The sequence below is a fragment of the Labrus mixtus genome, chromosome 1 (assembly GCF_963584025.1).
Source record: "Labrus mixtus chromosome 1, fLabMix1.1, whole genome shotgun sequence".
Taxonomy (NCBI): Eukaryota; Metazoa; Chordata; class Actinopteri; order Labriformes; family Labridae; genus Labrus; species Labrus mixtus.
The window spans coordinates 21,215,546-21,230,973 of NC_083612.1; the positions used below are offsets into that span (position 1 = coordinate 21,215,546).

Sequence of the window (15,428 nt, forward strand, 5' to 3'; positions counted from 1 at the left end):
GCACGGAGACTACTCCTGTCAGACAGGATGGGGGCAGGCTTTTATAGCTTTTACTGGGCCGGCCCCGTATGCTAGTCTTACCAGTATGTGCCACTGGACTGTTTGCCAATCTGACTGGCATATGCAGCGGCATATGAGTGGCTCATGTGCAGGCATAACACTAATAAAGTGTGTCAAACATAACACGTTGGGTAAATCAAACATTAAGGTGATCAACTACAGACAAACAGACAAAAGATCAATTTAAAGTTCAAAAAAAGGAACTTTGAATAAAACCTTTTAAGTTATATACTATCTGTTTAACTGTAATCATCAGCTTGCACATGTCATAACAGCAATCCTCTCTGAAGTAAACATACTTTTAGCTACTTTCACTGACATGATCATAAAGTATGACTTTGTACACAGGGACATGGAAGGGGAGCTAACAGCTTACTGGAACAAGAACATCAACATAACATACCAGAATTGCAAAGGAACCACGTCTCCAATCGTCATCTTACAGCGCCAGTTCAAGCAGAACAATCTGAGAATCTCAGCCATGACTGCCATATCTTTTTCACAGGCAGTCAGGATTCTAAATACCCAACTAAATTCCTAAACTTCCCCTCCTCGCCGTTCCTTACCTCCAGCAGGCTGTCACCAACCAGCGTTACCAGCAGCTGGTGTCCAAACCTCTCCCTGACAAGAGCAGCATTCTCAGAGGCGTGCATGCTGGTGAAGTCAAACATCGCCACATCTGGCTGCCCACAGTGGTTTATGGCAAAATCCAGGGTTGGAAGTTGGTAGTTGGTGCCAAAGTCAGCAGCCTCTCGGGCATAGCACAGAAGAGCTTCCTGGTTGACATTTTCACTGCACAGCAGCATCTGGGTGTCGATGTAATCCTGTTCGAAGAGAAATAGGAAGAAAAAAAACGTAGGAAAATAAGAAATAAGAAATAATAAGATAAGAAATGATAAAAATGCATAGGGCCACAATGGATCCTTGGACAACTGCCCTGAATGCATTCTACTTACATTAATGACAACTCCCTTGTCGAGCAGACTCTGCTTCTTTGCAGTCATGACAAAGTAATGAGTGTTGTCCCTGTAGTACACAATGTTCTCCAGATCAATACCTGTAACGCATGATGTGATTTGAGAAAGGCTATTAAGAAAAAGAAACCACCACCAGAACAAATTCTTGAATGTTGACACAAGGATTGTCTAACTTTAACCCATAAATGTCAAATTCTGCTCTGACACCGCTGTGCCACCATCTCATCTGTACAGTATAGCAGCTAACACCACAGTGAAGCAGGTTAACTGTGCTGCTCTCCCACCTGTCTCCTCTTTGAGGTCCAGAAAGAACTTCTGGTTGAAGATGAAAGCCACGCCGCTGATCTCTTCTACTTTGGCCTCTGCCGTGGTGTTCCTGTTGATGAAGTTGGCTGTGATGGCGATCGCCAGCTTCCCCCTGAACTCCTTCCTTTTGAAACCTGAGAGAGAAAAAGACGGAAAGATAAAAAATGAAGCAGAGAAACATACAGGATGTCTATTTTCAAAACATTGTTATCAGGCATGTCTGACAAAACCAAAGATGATCTAACCTCATAAAGCCACATGATTATTATAAGGCAACTACTTTCAGAGAAGAGGCATCTTACATGGCAGAGCCTTAAATGAATGAAAGAGGCTACATACATAGTTAATCTAAAGAAATACAAGTGAAGCATTAAAGGCTATGATCATTTTACTGCCTTGCAGTCTTGTAAGTGATGAAATATGTACTTCAATATATAAGGACATATAGAGGATTAATACTTTTATTCATGTCTTCAATATGCAATACTACATCCAAAGAGTAGTTCTTTTAACACTGTATGTTTTGAACCAGGAGACAGGGACCTAGGAAACTCTCCATGGTCCAATCAAAAATCATAAACTCCAAGCCCACATCTTAAAAGAGTAAACTCAAGGTTCAACATGTTGCTGGTTCACATGAAACAACCTGAACTAATCCTCAAAAAGGCACTAAAAATGTAAACATACCTGACCCTTTAAGTGTGAAAGGAATGAAAGTGGATTGTCTGCTTGTGTCAAAGTGACTTATGAGCCTGTGACATTATTTTCTTCGGTCAGGAGTTAAGTGGCTAAACTTGTGTCACAACTCGAACACACCGTAACTGTTAAAAAAACATGACATACTTTTTCCCCCTCTACAGGTCTGATTGCATTTAACGCTCTGTTAAAAGCAGGCTGACTGCAAAGGGGAAATCAATTCCCCCAGCTCTCTTCATTATTGAAGAATGAGCTAACCGTCTTGTTCTGACTAAATATGTCCTTTTTAGGAATAAACATGTGATGAGAATTGGTTGTTAGATGACAGCATTTTTAAGGAGAGACTGAAACAGCAAGAAAAAAAAACAGATGGAGAGTCCAGAGTGCATGCATCATCTGCTGCGCTGAGCCGCAGCTCTGCTCTATTTCTGAGCGATGTTGCAAAAATAACCTCTCCCACTGGGAGAGATCAATGGCTTCAGACACATCTGAGTTTACAAAAGGTGAGCTTTATTTGTAGCTGCACAACAGAAATAACACAGCACGGGTTGTCCAGAAGAAGTCCTGTGGGACATGTTTCACTATTCTGTAAACAGAGGGTGTGCTGGTTTTTATCCGACTTTAATCAAAAGTAAGAAAGACTTTATGTTCTGCATGATGCTTCACAGATTGCCGCAATAAAACAAAACATATCAACTTTAAAATACAGGCCTATGTTCCTAAACATCACTGCAGTAAAACCTAAACAGAGTAAAATAAAATAAACTGTGTTTCGATAAAATGAGTCATTACTTGAAGGACAATAGGCTCTAAGTCTGTGCTTAAAATGTTGGTGGTGGGAAAGTTTCCATTTGAGTTAAGGATTGTTCCTTCCCTGATCCGACACAAGTAACTTCATATTGTGCTTTGTGAGCGAGGTCAAGTACATCCTTCAGGCATGTATACTGTTAATCAGTCTTCTCACCTTCCAAAGTATTCCTGCGTCCGTCGGCCCCCACCACCACGTCAAACTCAAAGTTAGCCACAGGGTGATCAGCAGGTCGGATTGCAGCTCTCCACCCAATCCCTGACAGATGGAAACAAAGACAATTTTAGAGTGAGAGCGCATTGAAAGAAAAAAACGTTATATAAATCCCAGGAATATTCATTTTGGGGGCAGTATGCTGCACATTGTGAAAGCACAGCATGTGAAAAAAATGTCAACTGATAAAGATTGGTATTTCTGCTCAAGGACATTTCAAGGGTTTCAGTGGAAACATCTATCCTTCCTGGACCTCTTTACCACCTGCTATGAACACATGTCAATGCAGAGAATGTACCAATATAGAGAATACAAAATAACATGCATACGTGCACACTGTGTTTGTGCTGTAAAGTTAGCTTAAAAAAAAAAAGTTGCTGTACTGCATGCAAACTTGACCAATAAAAAAAAAAGTTTCATGATTTGGCCCTTGTGCCACCAGCACAGGAAGAGCTTGGCTGTTTGTTGTGTAATATCACCATTTGTAAAATGCTTTCCATGATGTCAAGGGCACAGCTAAGACTGTCACAGCAGAGCAGGAGGGACCAGTCTGTGTCTAAATTTAGACGAGGCTCTCGTTTTGTTATCAGTGTGTTTTGATATTCCAGCTGAGGAAACAACACCCGACAAACACGTGCCAAATTACTTTCTTTATGCGAGTGTACAGTCCAACATGGGAGGAGAGGGTCATGTAGTCATGTAGAGTCGGTGCCGTGCTACAAACATCAATGTTAAGCATATTGTGCTGACTTCTTAACACTTAATGGAATTTGATTATCAAACAGTCAGGGAAATGCAGCTTGACGTGTCATCTAAGTGAATTAAAATGCTGAATGTTGTAAAAATATCATGATGTCTTTGACTGATAGAAACAAAGGAAAGAGTTTTGAGTAGCTGGCATTAACATAATAAGTAGGGGCTGTTAATGTGGAGCATAAATTTTGCACTGACACGGACGTCATGCAACAAATAAGATGATCCAGTAGATCACTGCCAATATTTGTCTCTTGTTTATTTGTAGCTGTCAAGGATATTTAATACAGCAGGATGAGAAGTGCCTTGCTGTGTCACCAGCCTTCAAGAAGAGTGCCAAACTAAAGAGTAACAGAGCAGAGTTCCCCTGGAAAGCTGCACGGTATCTGCATTTAAAAAAAAAAAAAAACTGACAGAAGCAGGCTGATGTCTTTATCTATCTAACCCTAACCCTTTGAATATCAGAAAACATGTATGTTTTGACACCTTCATTTTCCTGATCCTCTGGAGGTTCCAACAGCTTGTCAAACTCCACATTGATGTGAAACTCCACTGCAACGATCAGGGCCACCTTCAGTAAGATCAGCTGCAGCTGCTGGATACCTTTAAGACACATAGAAACATCAGTATCTGCATACAGATGTGTTTTTTTTTATCCTAAAATCGACAGCAGCAATAAAATTGAAACACAAGATAAATGCTGAGAAATGTTCTTTTACTATTTAGCGCTGATGAATTCTTTAAAAATAGAGTGCAGAATATCCTTTGTGTCTTATTAAATACTCTACAGTGTGCACAAAGGCAAGTAATATGTGATCAAAAGCTCAGTTAAAGTCAGATACTCACTGATGTGGTCAATGGCCCCTGCGCAGAATTTGCCGTAAAACTTTTTGGCCCCGAGGCCTCGCAGGTCGTGAATGGTGTAGGGCCAAAGGTGCAGCACGTTGTTCCGCGAGAAAGAGTCTCTCTTCTCTATCACCACCACTCTGGCACCCATCAGAGCCAGCTCGATGGCCGTCCGCAGACCACAGGGGCCTCCGCCGATGATGAGACACTTGACGGAAGACAATGACAAACGAACTCATTGCCTTTCACAGAGAAGTGAGCTACATCATGCTGACAGCTTTATAATATAACACAAGGCTGAGACTTTTCCAGCAGAAGATGCCAAGACAAAAATGAATTATTAACACACAGAGGTTCATTACAACATCTACATATCAGAACTCTACTGCACCTTTAGAGTATTTAGGACTGAAGTGTCTCACTCAAGGACATGTGAGGAGGATAGACACGGGATCTGAGGATTATTCCTGTCTTCTTTATGTGTAGAAGGATTGTTTTTGAAAGCATATTAAGAGCCTTCATGTACCAGAAATGACATATGAGAAAGTTTTTCAAACTTCTGCCAGCCATCCAAACCAATATTACAACGTTAACATATCTCAAGGTGGTATTCATGCATCTGCCTCCTCCCAAAAATGCATGAAGTCAGTGAGTTGAGGTTACAGCATCCGTCTGAGAATGTGCAGCTCTAAAATGACATCATCTTCTTGATTATAGATGAAAGAACCAAGGCTGGCAAACTGACTCCTCTTTTCGTCTAAACATGTAAAGAGGCACTGCAGAGAGAGTTGTATAAAGAGGAAATGTGCGGGCCATTATTCTTGTGACTTTTAACCCAGAACCAGAACACTTCTCAAGGTTGTTCCTGCTGTGCTCAACAAGGTGGACAGTCTCATGTCTCGTCTGAAAAAAGATTTTCGTCACCATCCAGGGAAAGAATTTAATTTGTTTTCCAATTATCAGTAGCACAAAGAGCTAGGTCAATGCCTGGCAACTAAATATCACCAGTATGCAGACAGTGTGCTTTCAAACAAGTTTAAACAGGAGGAATTACTGCCACCCTGCTTGTCCTCAAAACGTTAACCCAAAGTCAGGAGAGCCGCAATAGATGCTACCCCTACGTATTTGTTCTGAAAGTTATTCAGACTGGGTGCTATATCTAAGAACATCCCCTATATGGCTTGAGCCATTCCCTGTTTCCCCTCTCTGGATGTGTGGTTGAAATGCAGGGTGCTTTCATCGGGGGTATGAGTGATGAGGAGCACAATGTGTCATCGTGTGTTGCCTGAGGTGATCAGGATGACGTATTCTCAGTTGCGAAGACAACACAGGTGGTAGAAAAGCTGCCTGGACAAGCCTGTCTGGCAGCTGTGTATTTTGTCTCTCAACAAAAGGCAAGTAAGGGAAAGAATTTACACAGCAGCAGACAAAGAGGGCAGGATGTTAAAGATATACTATCGAGATGTTCTTTCACAATGTGCATATTTGTTATATACACTCAAATAACCTATTTTCATTTGACTGTCAGACGCCAGCAGCAACGTGCTATTTGTTTTAGCCTGTTTCCACTCGCTAATGTATTATTCCAGATAGGAGGCTTTTTCCTGACAGATTGCTCCACATCTGCTGAGTCAGGACACACACACTTCCTTTCAGCTTGCCACCTATGACCTCGTTCTCATCTCTGCTACACCTTGCTCTGATCACAGTGGTTCCCTGCCTCATCAACAAAACCCTATCTGTCCTTCAGAGCATGTTTCACCTCAAGTGGATAGGTAGTTGCAGGTTTATGGGATTCTGTGAGAGTAGAGATCTCCTTGTGAAAGCTAAGAAAATATTTTGTGGATTGTCTCAGAATAAGCTGGTCACAATTTACATGACAGCATTTTGACATCATTCAAACTATTACTCAATTAGTTAAATTGTTGGATATATATTGTATGTCAATGAACTAGTTAACTAATCCTTTCAGCTGAGGGCACAAAAACAATCATCCTAAACCTGAAATTAGGGCTGTCAAACGATTAATCACTGAATTTCCATAGTTAACCTTGATTAATCACATTTTTAATTGCATGTTCAAAATTCCATTATGTATCATTTTAAAATAAAAACTGTAAGGCTTTTATGATGAGATATTCAAGGGCGCAGAGGTGTCGTTCTTTTCCATTGACTGTGACTTGATATTGAGAAGCTTATCTACGGTGCGTCTACAAGGACAAAATAGCATGTGATTAATGGGATTAAGAAAAATTGAGGCATTCATATCAGACCTTAATTGATCATAACTAACTAGTTGTCTAACCAAAGTAGAGCACATTTTCACGAGTGTTCAACATACTTCATTTGGGGTTTCTTATTAATACAAATGGGGATGAAGTTGTTTTCCATTGAAATTAAGTGTAATGTTGATCGGGGCTATCTCTTCAATAAACTTCTGTTGAATAAAGATTTGTAACAGAGCTCAGATGAAGTTTGATGAGAGTAATCATCATGGATTCTTAAAAAAGAGAAACTTGTGCTGTGTGGAACAAAGGCACTGTTGTCAGTGTCACTGTAGCCATCTGTATCAGGCCATAAAACGTGAATGACATCACATCCTTTAAAAGGTTACTGCTACAGCGGGAATATGAAGAAGGGGTGCTGAGTGATTTCACATGCGTCACTGTTAAATAGCTGAGTTGCAATAAAAAGCGAGTTGTCACCGACACCTTGTGATTCTCCCGGGGAGAGGAGTAATTAGTTATCAAGTAAAAGCAGATTGTCTGTACTATGAGGGATTGAAACAGACCTCGTGCTGCACTTTAATGTGTTGATACAAGAAACTCTGAAAATCTAAGACTTGTAAAAGAAAGACATAAGTGTTTCAATAAAACACAAAAGCCACTGGTACATCTGGTTACTCCATGTGTGCACACAGACAATACATCCCTGTAGATTACCTCACTATCAAACTCAGAGCCATAACTTTTGACTTCACTGAGTCACACTTACATCAGTGTTAACCTTCTTCTTCTTTTTTTACCTATTTTGGTTTCGGCTTCGATCAGATAGAACCAGTAAAACTGAGCGCACGCTGACGGAATTGAAACACATTTTAATAACAATCTGGGCCTGGTTCCAACCTTTGAGGAAGAGCCTATAAAGAGCAAAGCACACCCTCAGTATAACTGGGGCCAAATAATCATAGTTGTTGAGTGATGCTGCCTGTTTCTGTGTGCAATAAAAACACCCTTTCAAGCTGCCGGCAGCTGATGCTTGAAAGGTAATCACACTCCTCCAGGTTTTCCTGATTTCCCTCATCACCTATACAGCCAAGCCCTCCCCCATCAAAACACACCTTGACATCATTATTTTGTCCCCATTGCAGCTATCTTTACGCTGGTCATCTCAGGAAATCTCTTCAATAGCTCTCATGTGAATTGTTCTCAGGAATAGATTAAGTGGTAAGTGTGTTTGTGGTTTTTCTGTTCCATGTTACGTTTATTTAAAAACCCTCCTTTGGGTTAAACAATTGCAATGCCATGGATGCATCAAAGAGTTGGAAGAAGAGAATTAGTGCAAAGCAATGTATATCCCTTTCATTTCCTGTGCTGCACATTGGGAGCTCCAACGATTAAAGAGTGAGCGGTAATTTTGTGGATGTGTTGTGTCCTGGCAGAGAGAAGTGAAAGGGATGTGCATGACAATGCCGCAGATGGGGGCGCTAGTCAATGTACTTTAACAGCTCTGAGGAGGAACAATGTGCAGTTTGTTCCTAAAAAACAGGAACCACGTGTGTTAAAGTCACAAATATAGTTCCTAAATCATAAAATATCAACGTTAGCTTTGTATGAAAACCGTCTCATGATATTTTTAGACACATTCATACAACTGTTTCATATTCTTAATTCCCTTATATTAAGAATTGATATAAGCTTGGTTCTTATATTTTTACATTTTATCACACAATAGTATAGACTAAAACAATCCAAGGGAATATTTGTCTTCTTTCTGTTTTAAGTATCCAATGGTCATGTTGAATTTATATACAATATATATTTATAAAACAAAACTACAATAGTTGGTACTGTAGCTGGAATGTTTGCAGCTGTAACGCATTGCGTTAACAATTTTTATAATCCTAGTCACAAGTAATAAATAAGGAAAACAAGGTCTGTTTGAAATCATTGTGTGTTCACTGCTGACTAAGACTGGGCAGTTTACTACCATGGTGGTGTATCCGGAAAAACACAATAAAAAGTAGACAGTCTAAAACGAGTACGATATCACAGCACAAGTGTGATAAAATGTGCATTTCAACTTCTTACTTATGCTGAAAATGACGCTGTGTTATGATAAACTAAAAGGGGCAATTGTTAAGTATGAAGTCAAGTTCAAAATAGTCCCCCCTTTACCTAGTTGTCTGATGCTCTTTCATGACGAGTGCAGCTGTAAAAGACGTATGTAAGACTTACCTTTGTGCCAGCACAGGTTTGGCCTTTCTTGTATTCTTTATGTGACATCCTCTTGTCCAGCTTACTCCACAGAGCGTTGGCCTTCCAGGTGTTGACATTGGCCTTCAGGCTGCTGTAGAAGGTGCTGTTGTCTGCAGGGTCCAGGTCGACTAGTCTGCAGAGGACATTGAAGGCCTGTAGGGCCCCCTTACAGGTCGAGGCCTGGATGAAGTTCTCAAACAGCTTCCCCACACTATCCCTCTCCTCCTCTGTCTCACCCATCTTCCTTGCTGCAGTCGATGGTTTGGTGATCTGAGGGGCTCCTGCTTACTTCAGCAGTCTGCGCCAGATGTGGCTACACCCTCAGCTCGGCCCGCACCGTCATGCCCGGTCTGCAGAGGCAAGACACATAAGAGTGATGTCATCTTATAGCTAAATGTCTCTCACAGATGGCTCTAGGACACTAACTCTATGAATATAGTCCTATGTGTTTTTAAGTGTTCTATTCATTCAAATAGTTTAAAGAAACACATATTTTAAGTATAGGTTGTTGTTTTGATTTTCATAAACTTTAAAAAACAGCTGTATTAGATCTGCTCTATGACTCCAGCAAACATTACTGAATTATGATTATTGCGCTCTCTTACGTTCCTTATTAAGACTCTACGTAAAGTCAACATGCATTTTGAAACAGCTTACACCCACATTCATAGAAAATACCAGAATAAAGAGAAAAAGTCAAATGAGTCTATTTCCTACTCAAGCTTTAGAGAGGTATAACCACTGTTTGTGGTTTGAGATTATTCTCTCTGAACACAAATATTTCAAGGTTCATTTAAAAGTTTAACACGGATCAGAACTTTTGGAACATGGTATATCCACAAGGACGAATCATCGAAATCTCTCGGAATTTCTAAAAGATATCTTCAGTTATAGTTTTGTGGCAAAACATTTTTTCTGGCATTCGGAAGGTAATTTAAAACCTTTAAAACGGAAAGGGAGACTAATGTGAAGGCTGCAAGGAATCAACACAAACATGCCACATGATACACATGCATACAGAACATGTTTTTAACTAACAGCTAAATTTCCCAGCAGACAACTTTCTATAAAATAACTTTGTTTCTGTCTTCAGTGTGGGTAAAAAGAGGATTTTCTAGTATTGAAATTGAAAGAACCACACTGTTTGTTTCTGTTAAGCACCTTTCATTCCTAGCGTGCAGCACTAACCATGGATGAGTAGAGCAGAAAAGTATTTGTCTTGTGGTATTTTACATTCCAGCTCAAAACCAGACAATGTTTTCAGCAGTCAAAAGGGGGCCTTTGAAACAAGGGTATTGAAATGCAAGCCTACACTTACAGAGATGGATTGACTTTTGATTGGGGTATGCATGCTGAATAATCCACCTTCTCTACTGAGGTTTGTGTATTCAGTATGCTTACATATGGGCCTTCGTGTGAAAGACACTGCTACTAAAACAGAATAGAGCTGAAATGACTGAATTAAAAACAAACTTTCCCCTTTCCTTTAATCAACAATCAAGTATGTTGGAAATCAAGCCAGAAAATCTGCAGCAGAACTCCACATCAAAGGGGAAATGTGAAAATTTTCTACATTAAGCATGTGAGTGCTCAGTAGGGTGGAGACCACAGCTTCTGTGAGTTTTGGGAGAAGTCTGCTTTTGATATTTTAATGTCCCATTGAGCGGGATGGGCAGGGTTACAGGCGAGGTCAGGCTGGGTAGCACTGATACAGACCCCCACAGTAAGCCTGTGTTACTGTCACACCCCTCCACAGGGCCTCAGGTTGCAACATGGCCGAGCCATAAAACTGACAAACTCACAGAGATCTTTAGCCAGGGAGGATGCACCAATGCACGCAAAGATCAGTCACAACATGGGCCACAACAGCTCTGAGTGGGATTTGAATATGGTGAGACTTTGTATGTTGATGCCAGCATTTGTCCTTTGGCTAAAATTAGCATGTTCATTTGCACAAGATCCTGTTTGGATGCTTGTTTGCATCCTGTTTTCATGTTGCTGCTGATTTTTTTTTTTACATTTCAGAGGAAGATTCAGCTGGGAAAGAAAACTAAAAATGCAGAACATTGTCAGTGTGCTCTCTACACATAAAAGCCCCTGTCCTGTTGGTAAATACTTTGGACCCCTGAGGCCTTTCAAAGCAGACAACCAGCCTCAAACACAGGGAGCTGACATTCCTTTGCCACGTGGATAGAGGAGCTTTGAAGCGCTCCATCAGCATGAGCCCAACACCCAGCTAGCCCTCTCACCAGCTCCACCAGTCAGGCAGTCACGGGACCACAACTGTGGTTTTTTTTGCATGAATTTACTCTCTGATTGTTAAGAGTGACGAGCGATGACTGAGACAGGCATGATATACGATGCAGGTGCTTTAATCTCTCGTGCATGGCAGCAGATGGTGATGGGAAAATTGCTGTGTATTCTACCATGGGGTATGTGGAGAGTTTGGGACCTAAATGATATCTTCCATAGAACCTCTGTGGAGTGTTTATTGACTGTGGAGTTGAAATGAATTAGTTTGAGGCAGGGGGATGTAAAAGAAAAGAAAAGCCTAATTATTGTACAAAATCAAACTGCAGTTGTGTCTGACATTCATTAAGAGCAGCAAATTGTATGTTGGTATAATTTTAGTTAAGACTTTGGCCACTGTTAAATAATCGTTCATGCTTTGGTGGAAAGTTGAAATAAAGACATGTTGACTGCACTAATGCTTTCACATTTCACAGTCCAAGTAACGTGGTAAAAGAGGCACAATTATTGGAACCATCTGTTGCAGGAGTCTGAGAGGACTAATGAAAAGGGACCACGCACTGTCTTCACAGCAAAGTCAGCGCTCCACACTCAAACTGCATTGTCTCAGACAAGAGTCCAATGACTTCACCATCTCTGTCTGACAGAATGGAAAGACACTCGTGGGCTGACAGAGCAAACCCACAGAAAGGCTGTAAAAATACGACTAATGACAGACATAGCGGAAAGAATACAAACGAACGCACCCACATCGTACATCACAACCAAACCATATAGTGCTAGAGGGAGAGATTGACAGTTTGCAGGTTTAGTCAGTTTAGAAAATAATCGGATTGAGTGAAACAGACAGCAGTCTTTGTGAAGGACGGTTTACTTTCTACATAAACAGTGTGTAGAATAATAGAATGAAACTTGAGCTGTGCTATCAATTCAACCTCTTCTTTCTCCTGATACTTGATTTATCTATTTACCTTATTTAAGTTCATAGAACCCCTTCTACATTCCCCAAAGACAAATAATACCTTTAAACAGCACATAATAAAATACAGCACTGCTGTGTGGGGAAAATACTTGGCAAGCTATTGGTATCTATAAGATAGAGGGGGAATGTGAAAAATGTGAAAAATGTACCTGTCACACCTGGGTGGTGAAAAGGAAAAAAGAAGGGGGATCAAAATATGTACCTGAACACACCTTTATACACCTGCCTTCCCTTAAACCATAGACCGACATTTTCTTGTGTTTTTTTATTTTCACATTTGGATTTGACCTGCGGTAAACATAAATGCAGAAGACTAGAAAAGCGCTATACAAGCTCAAGTCCATTTATAGAATAATGCACCCGATAAAAGGCCACAACATGGACAGATAGATAACTACATAGTCAAATTAAAGTCTCCAAGGACAAAGCTGGCTTTATGCTCCATTTCTCATATTTTCAACTAATACCATGAAATAACAAAACCAGCAAGTTGATACTTTACAACTGCCCAACCCTGGTGGTGACACTCAGCCCTGAGAAACATCGTCCTTACTGTAAACTTGAATCTATCAAAAGGTTTCAGCAGTAAAAATGGACAAGTTTCTTTTTTTTTTTCTTCTTATTGTTAAGCCAAAGTAAATTCTACATTTCTTGGGTAACATTTTTTTCAAAAAGATAACAGCCATTTGTTTCCCAACTGAGTTGTCCGTGTTAATCTTTACGAAGAAGCAGGTCCCTTAATACAACTGTATGTGTTATGTATGTTTTTTTTTAAATGTTATTTATCTCAAAAGAAGGCCGTGGCATGAAAATCTGGATCAGGTTTTGGCTGCACAGGTGGGATTGACCTATTGTTGCTTTTGGCATTTCAAACAAACTCCTTGATTTAAATAACAAAAGTATATCCACTGATCACAAAATAAGTCATGTAATACTTTTAAATGTGCAGTTGGTGAAAGTGACCATAAGTTTGCTTTTAAGAAACAAAGAACAACTCAGAGTGAAAAACTGTAAAAACACCAAACCAGCGTCAAACCAGTGATGCAATGGCGTCATTTGTTTCTGCAGAGCACATAGCTTCAGGCTATCAAAGTACAATAGGGAGCTGACAACACAAGGAAAACATTGGGAATGCTGGGAAACGCACATACTGTAGCATAGCCAGCAAGCGACAGTAATTACAGACTTGACTGAAGAAAACCAGGAAGGAACCCTCTGCAGTCCTGATAAGCAGGCAGCATGCCCTGGAAAACAGTGCTCTCATGTGGACTTCAGCCTGCCGGCTCTGCCCTTTGCCCGGCCCCAGAGATCCACAGTATTATCTCAGCTCTCTGAAATCTGGCTGAGCGTGAGGCAGCCGTGCCCAAATTTTTAAAAAAAATCTGACGTAAGCAAGGTAAAGATTCTGTCAGGAAGCAGTTAATGTCAGTCAGCTTCAGAGGAGACAAAATGTTCATTTACACAAACAGGAGCAGGCTCATGAAGCTTCGGGGCTCATGTCCACAGGCCAGTCTGGCCCACGAGGTGTGCTCACCACATGGCTCCTTTAGAGAATGATTTATCCGGACAATGTGAGCACAGAGGTTTGTCTAGCCAGCTACTGACACAAACAACTTTCTTCAACACTTATTCTGACTCTGACCACCAATCTAAAAGAATACAAGAACTTAGTCTACTGAATAACTAATATAACAGTACATATGTCACATCTTCTAGTTCAACTACAGAAACGAAAAAGAAAATCATAAAACCCTCAGAACATCAGAAATGGGTACAAAGCCTAGTATGAACCAAAAGGCAAAGACAAGCATTAGTGTTAGTGGCAGTGAGGGTCAAAGACCAGTGGGAGTCTCTCAGTGAAGGTTTAGATGGTAGTATTACCGCCCGGGAGAAATAGCAGATTGTGTGAGCCAACAATCAGTAAAGCCAGGCTCAATTTAGACATGTGTAATGCTACAGGAGCAAACAACACATGACCTGAGGAGATATCAACACAGCTAGAACCTGTAAATAAGAGCCTGTAAACAAGACTGTGTGAAATAAACACATGTCCAAAGTGCAACTCAATACAAATCAAGTGATCTGGAGTCTCCTGTTTAAACTAACAGCATGAGAGTCTTTGGTATAGAGAAACTGAATCATGATGATTCACTGAGAAAGAGACACCTTAAATGAACATTTTAGTTCTCAGTGCTAAAGCAGTGTGTGCGAGCTCCCTCAGCCGCCTCCCATCCAAACTCTTCCTGTGTTGTGAGTCTGGTTTCCTGTCCTGATCAAAGCTCAGAGGAGAGATGCCCACTGTAAAATTCCACCTCTGTCATTTGAAAGCATGACTAAGATGTGTTTAAAACGTGTCTTTCGGTGTGCTCTGTCCGTCCCTGCCAGATGGAAAGTGTTAATGATATCCTGCATGGGACTTCGCCACAGCAAAGTCTCCTTGTGCCTCCTTCACTGGCTCCATCTTTAAGAGTGTGATCGGTCTGGATGTGACACGTCCATACATATCTTTATTCAGCTAAACATAGCCGAAATGTTCCCCTGTTTTTGATATAGCAGTAAACATTTTGTGTGATTACAAACTACTACTTCATGCCCCATCTATTTGTGAGTGATCAAATCTCATGTGTGAGGCTGACATTTGGACACGAGTGTCCGGTTTTAATCCTGTGGAACAAGGAAGGAAACATATGGCAGAGAGAGGAAGGAGAAAGTTTACACCGCCTCCCAAACTTCCAGCGCTGCATGAGACACATTAACATTGTTTTTCATCCCCAGCATGACATCCTCACATATCTTAATTACTCAGATGCATAAACTACTGTGTCACTCGGTACACATTTATATCTGAAAACTAAAACAGTGGACAAATAACGTGACAGTAAAAGCAGCATGAGATTGAGGAAGTCATTAGAGCACTGGGATCTAACAGGTGACCAAAGTTGACTTCATTTCCTAACACTCATTTGTTTGTCAATCCAAGCTATCATGGGCTTTTGTAACAGTGTCTGTCGACAGCAGGCTGAAATGCTTTTGAATTGTCATCCGTGTCATCTACAGCC

General features: G+C 40.7%; 1 protein-coding gene across 5 annotated transcripts in view; it reads right to left on the reverse strand.

Annotated features, from left to right (window-relative positions):
* The window catches only part of mical2a (microtubule associated monooxygenase, calponin and LIM domain containing 2a), a 29,991-nt gene extending 20,483 nt beyond the window's left edge, over positions 1-9,508 (reverse strand). For 4 of the 5 annotated variants that reach the window (XM_061038117.1, XM_061038128.1, XM_061038109.1 and 1 more), the window contains exons 1-7: positions 9,117-9,508; positions 4,660-4,867; positions 4,300-4,416; positions 3,004-3,105; positions 1,322-1,477; positions 1,017-1,117; positions 627-884 (exon numbers count right to left, since the gene is read on the reverse strand). In XM_061038117.1, the coding sequence (XP_060894100.1) occupies positions 627-884; positions 1,017-1,117; positions 1,322-1,477; positions 3,004-3,105; positions 4,300-4,416; positions 4,660-4,867; positions 9,117-9,377 (1,203 nt within the window). In that variant the 5' untranslated portion in view covers positions 9,378-9,508. The remainder of the gene's footprint in view (positions 1-626; positions 885-1,016; positions 1,118-1,321; positions 1,478-3,003; positions 3,106-4,299; positions 4,417-4,659; positions 4,868-9,116) is intronic. The other variant, XM_061038135.1, reaches the window with a different exon arrangement.
* Between the last annotated feature and the right edge of the window lie 5,920 nt (positions 9,509-15,428).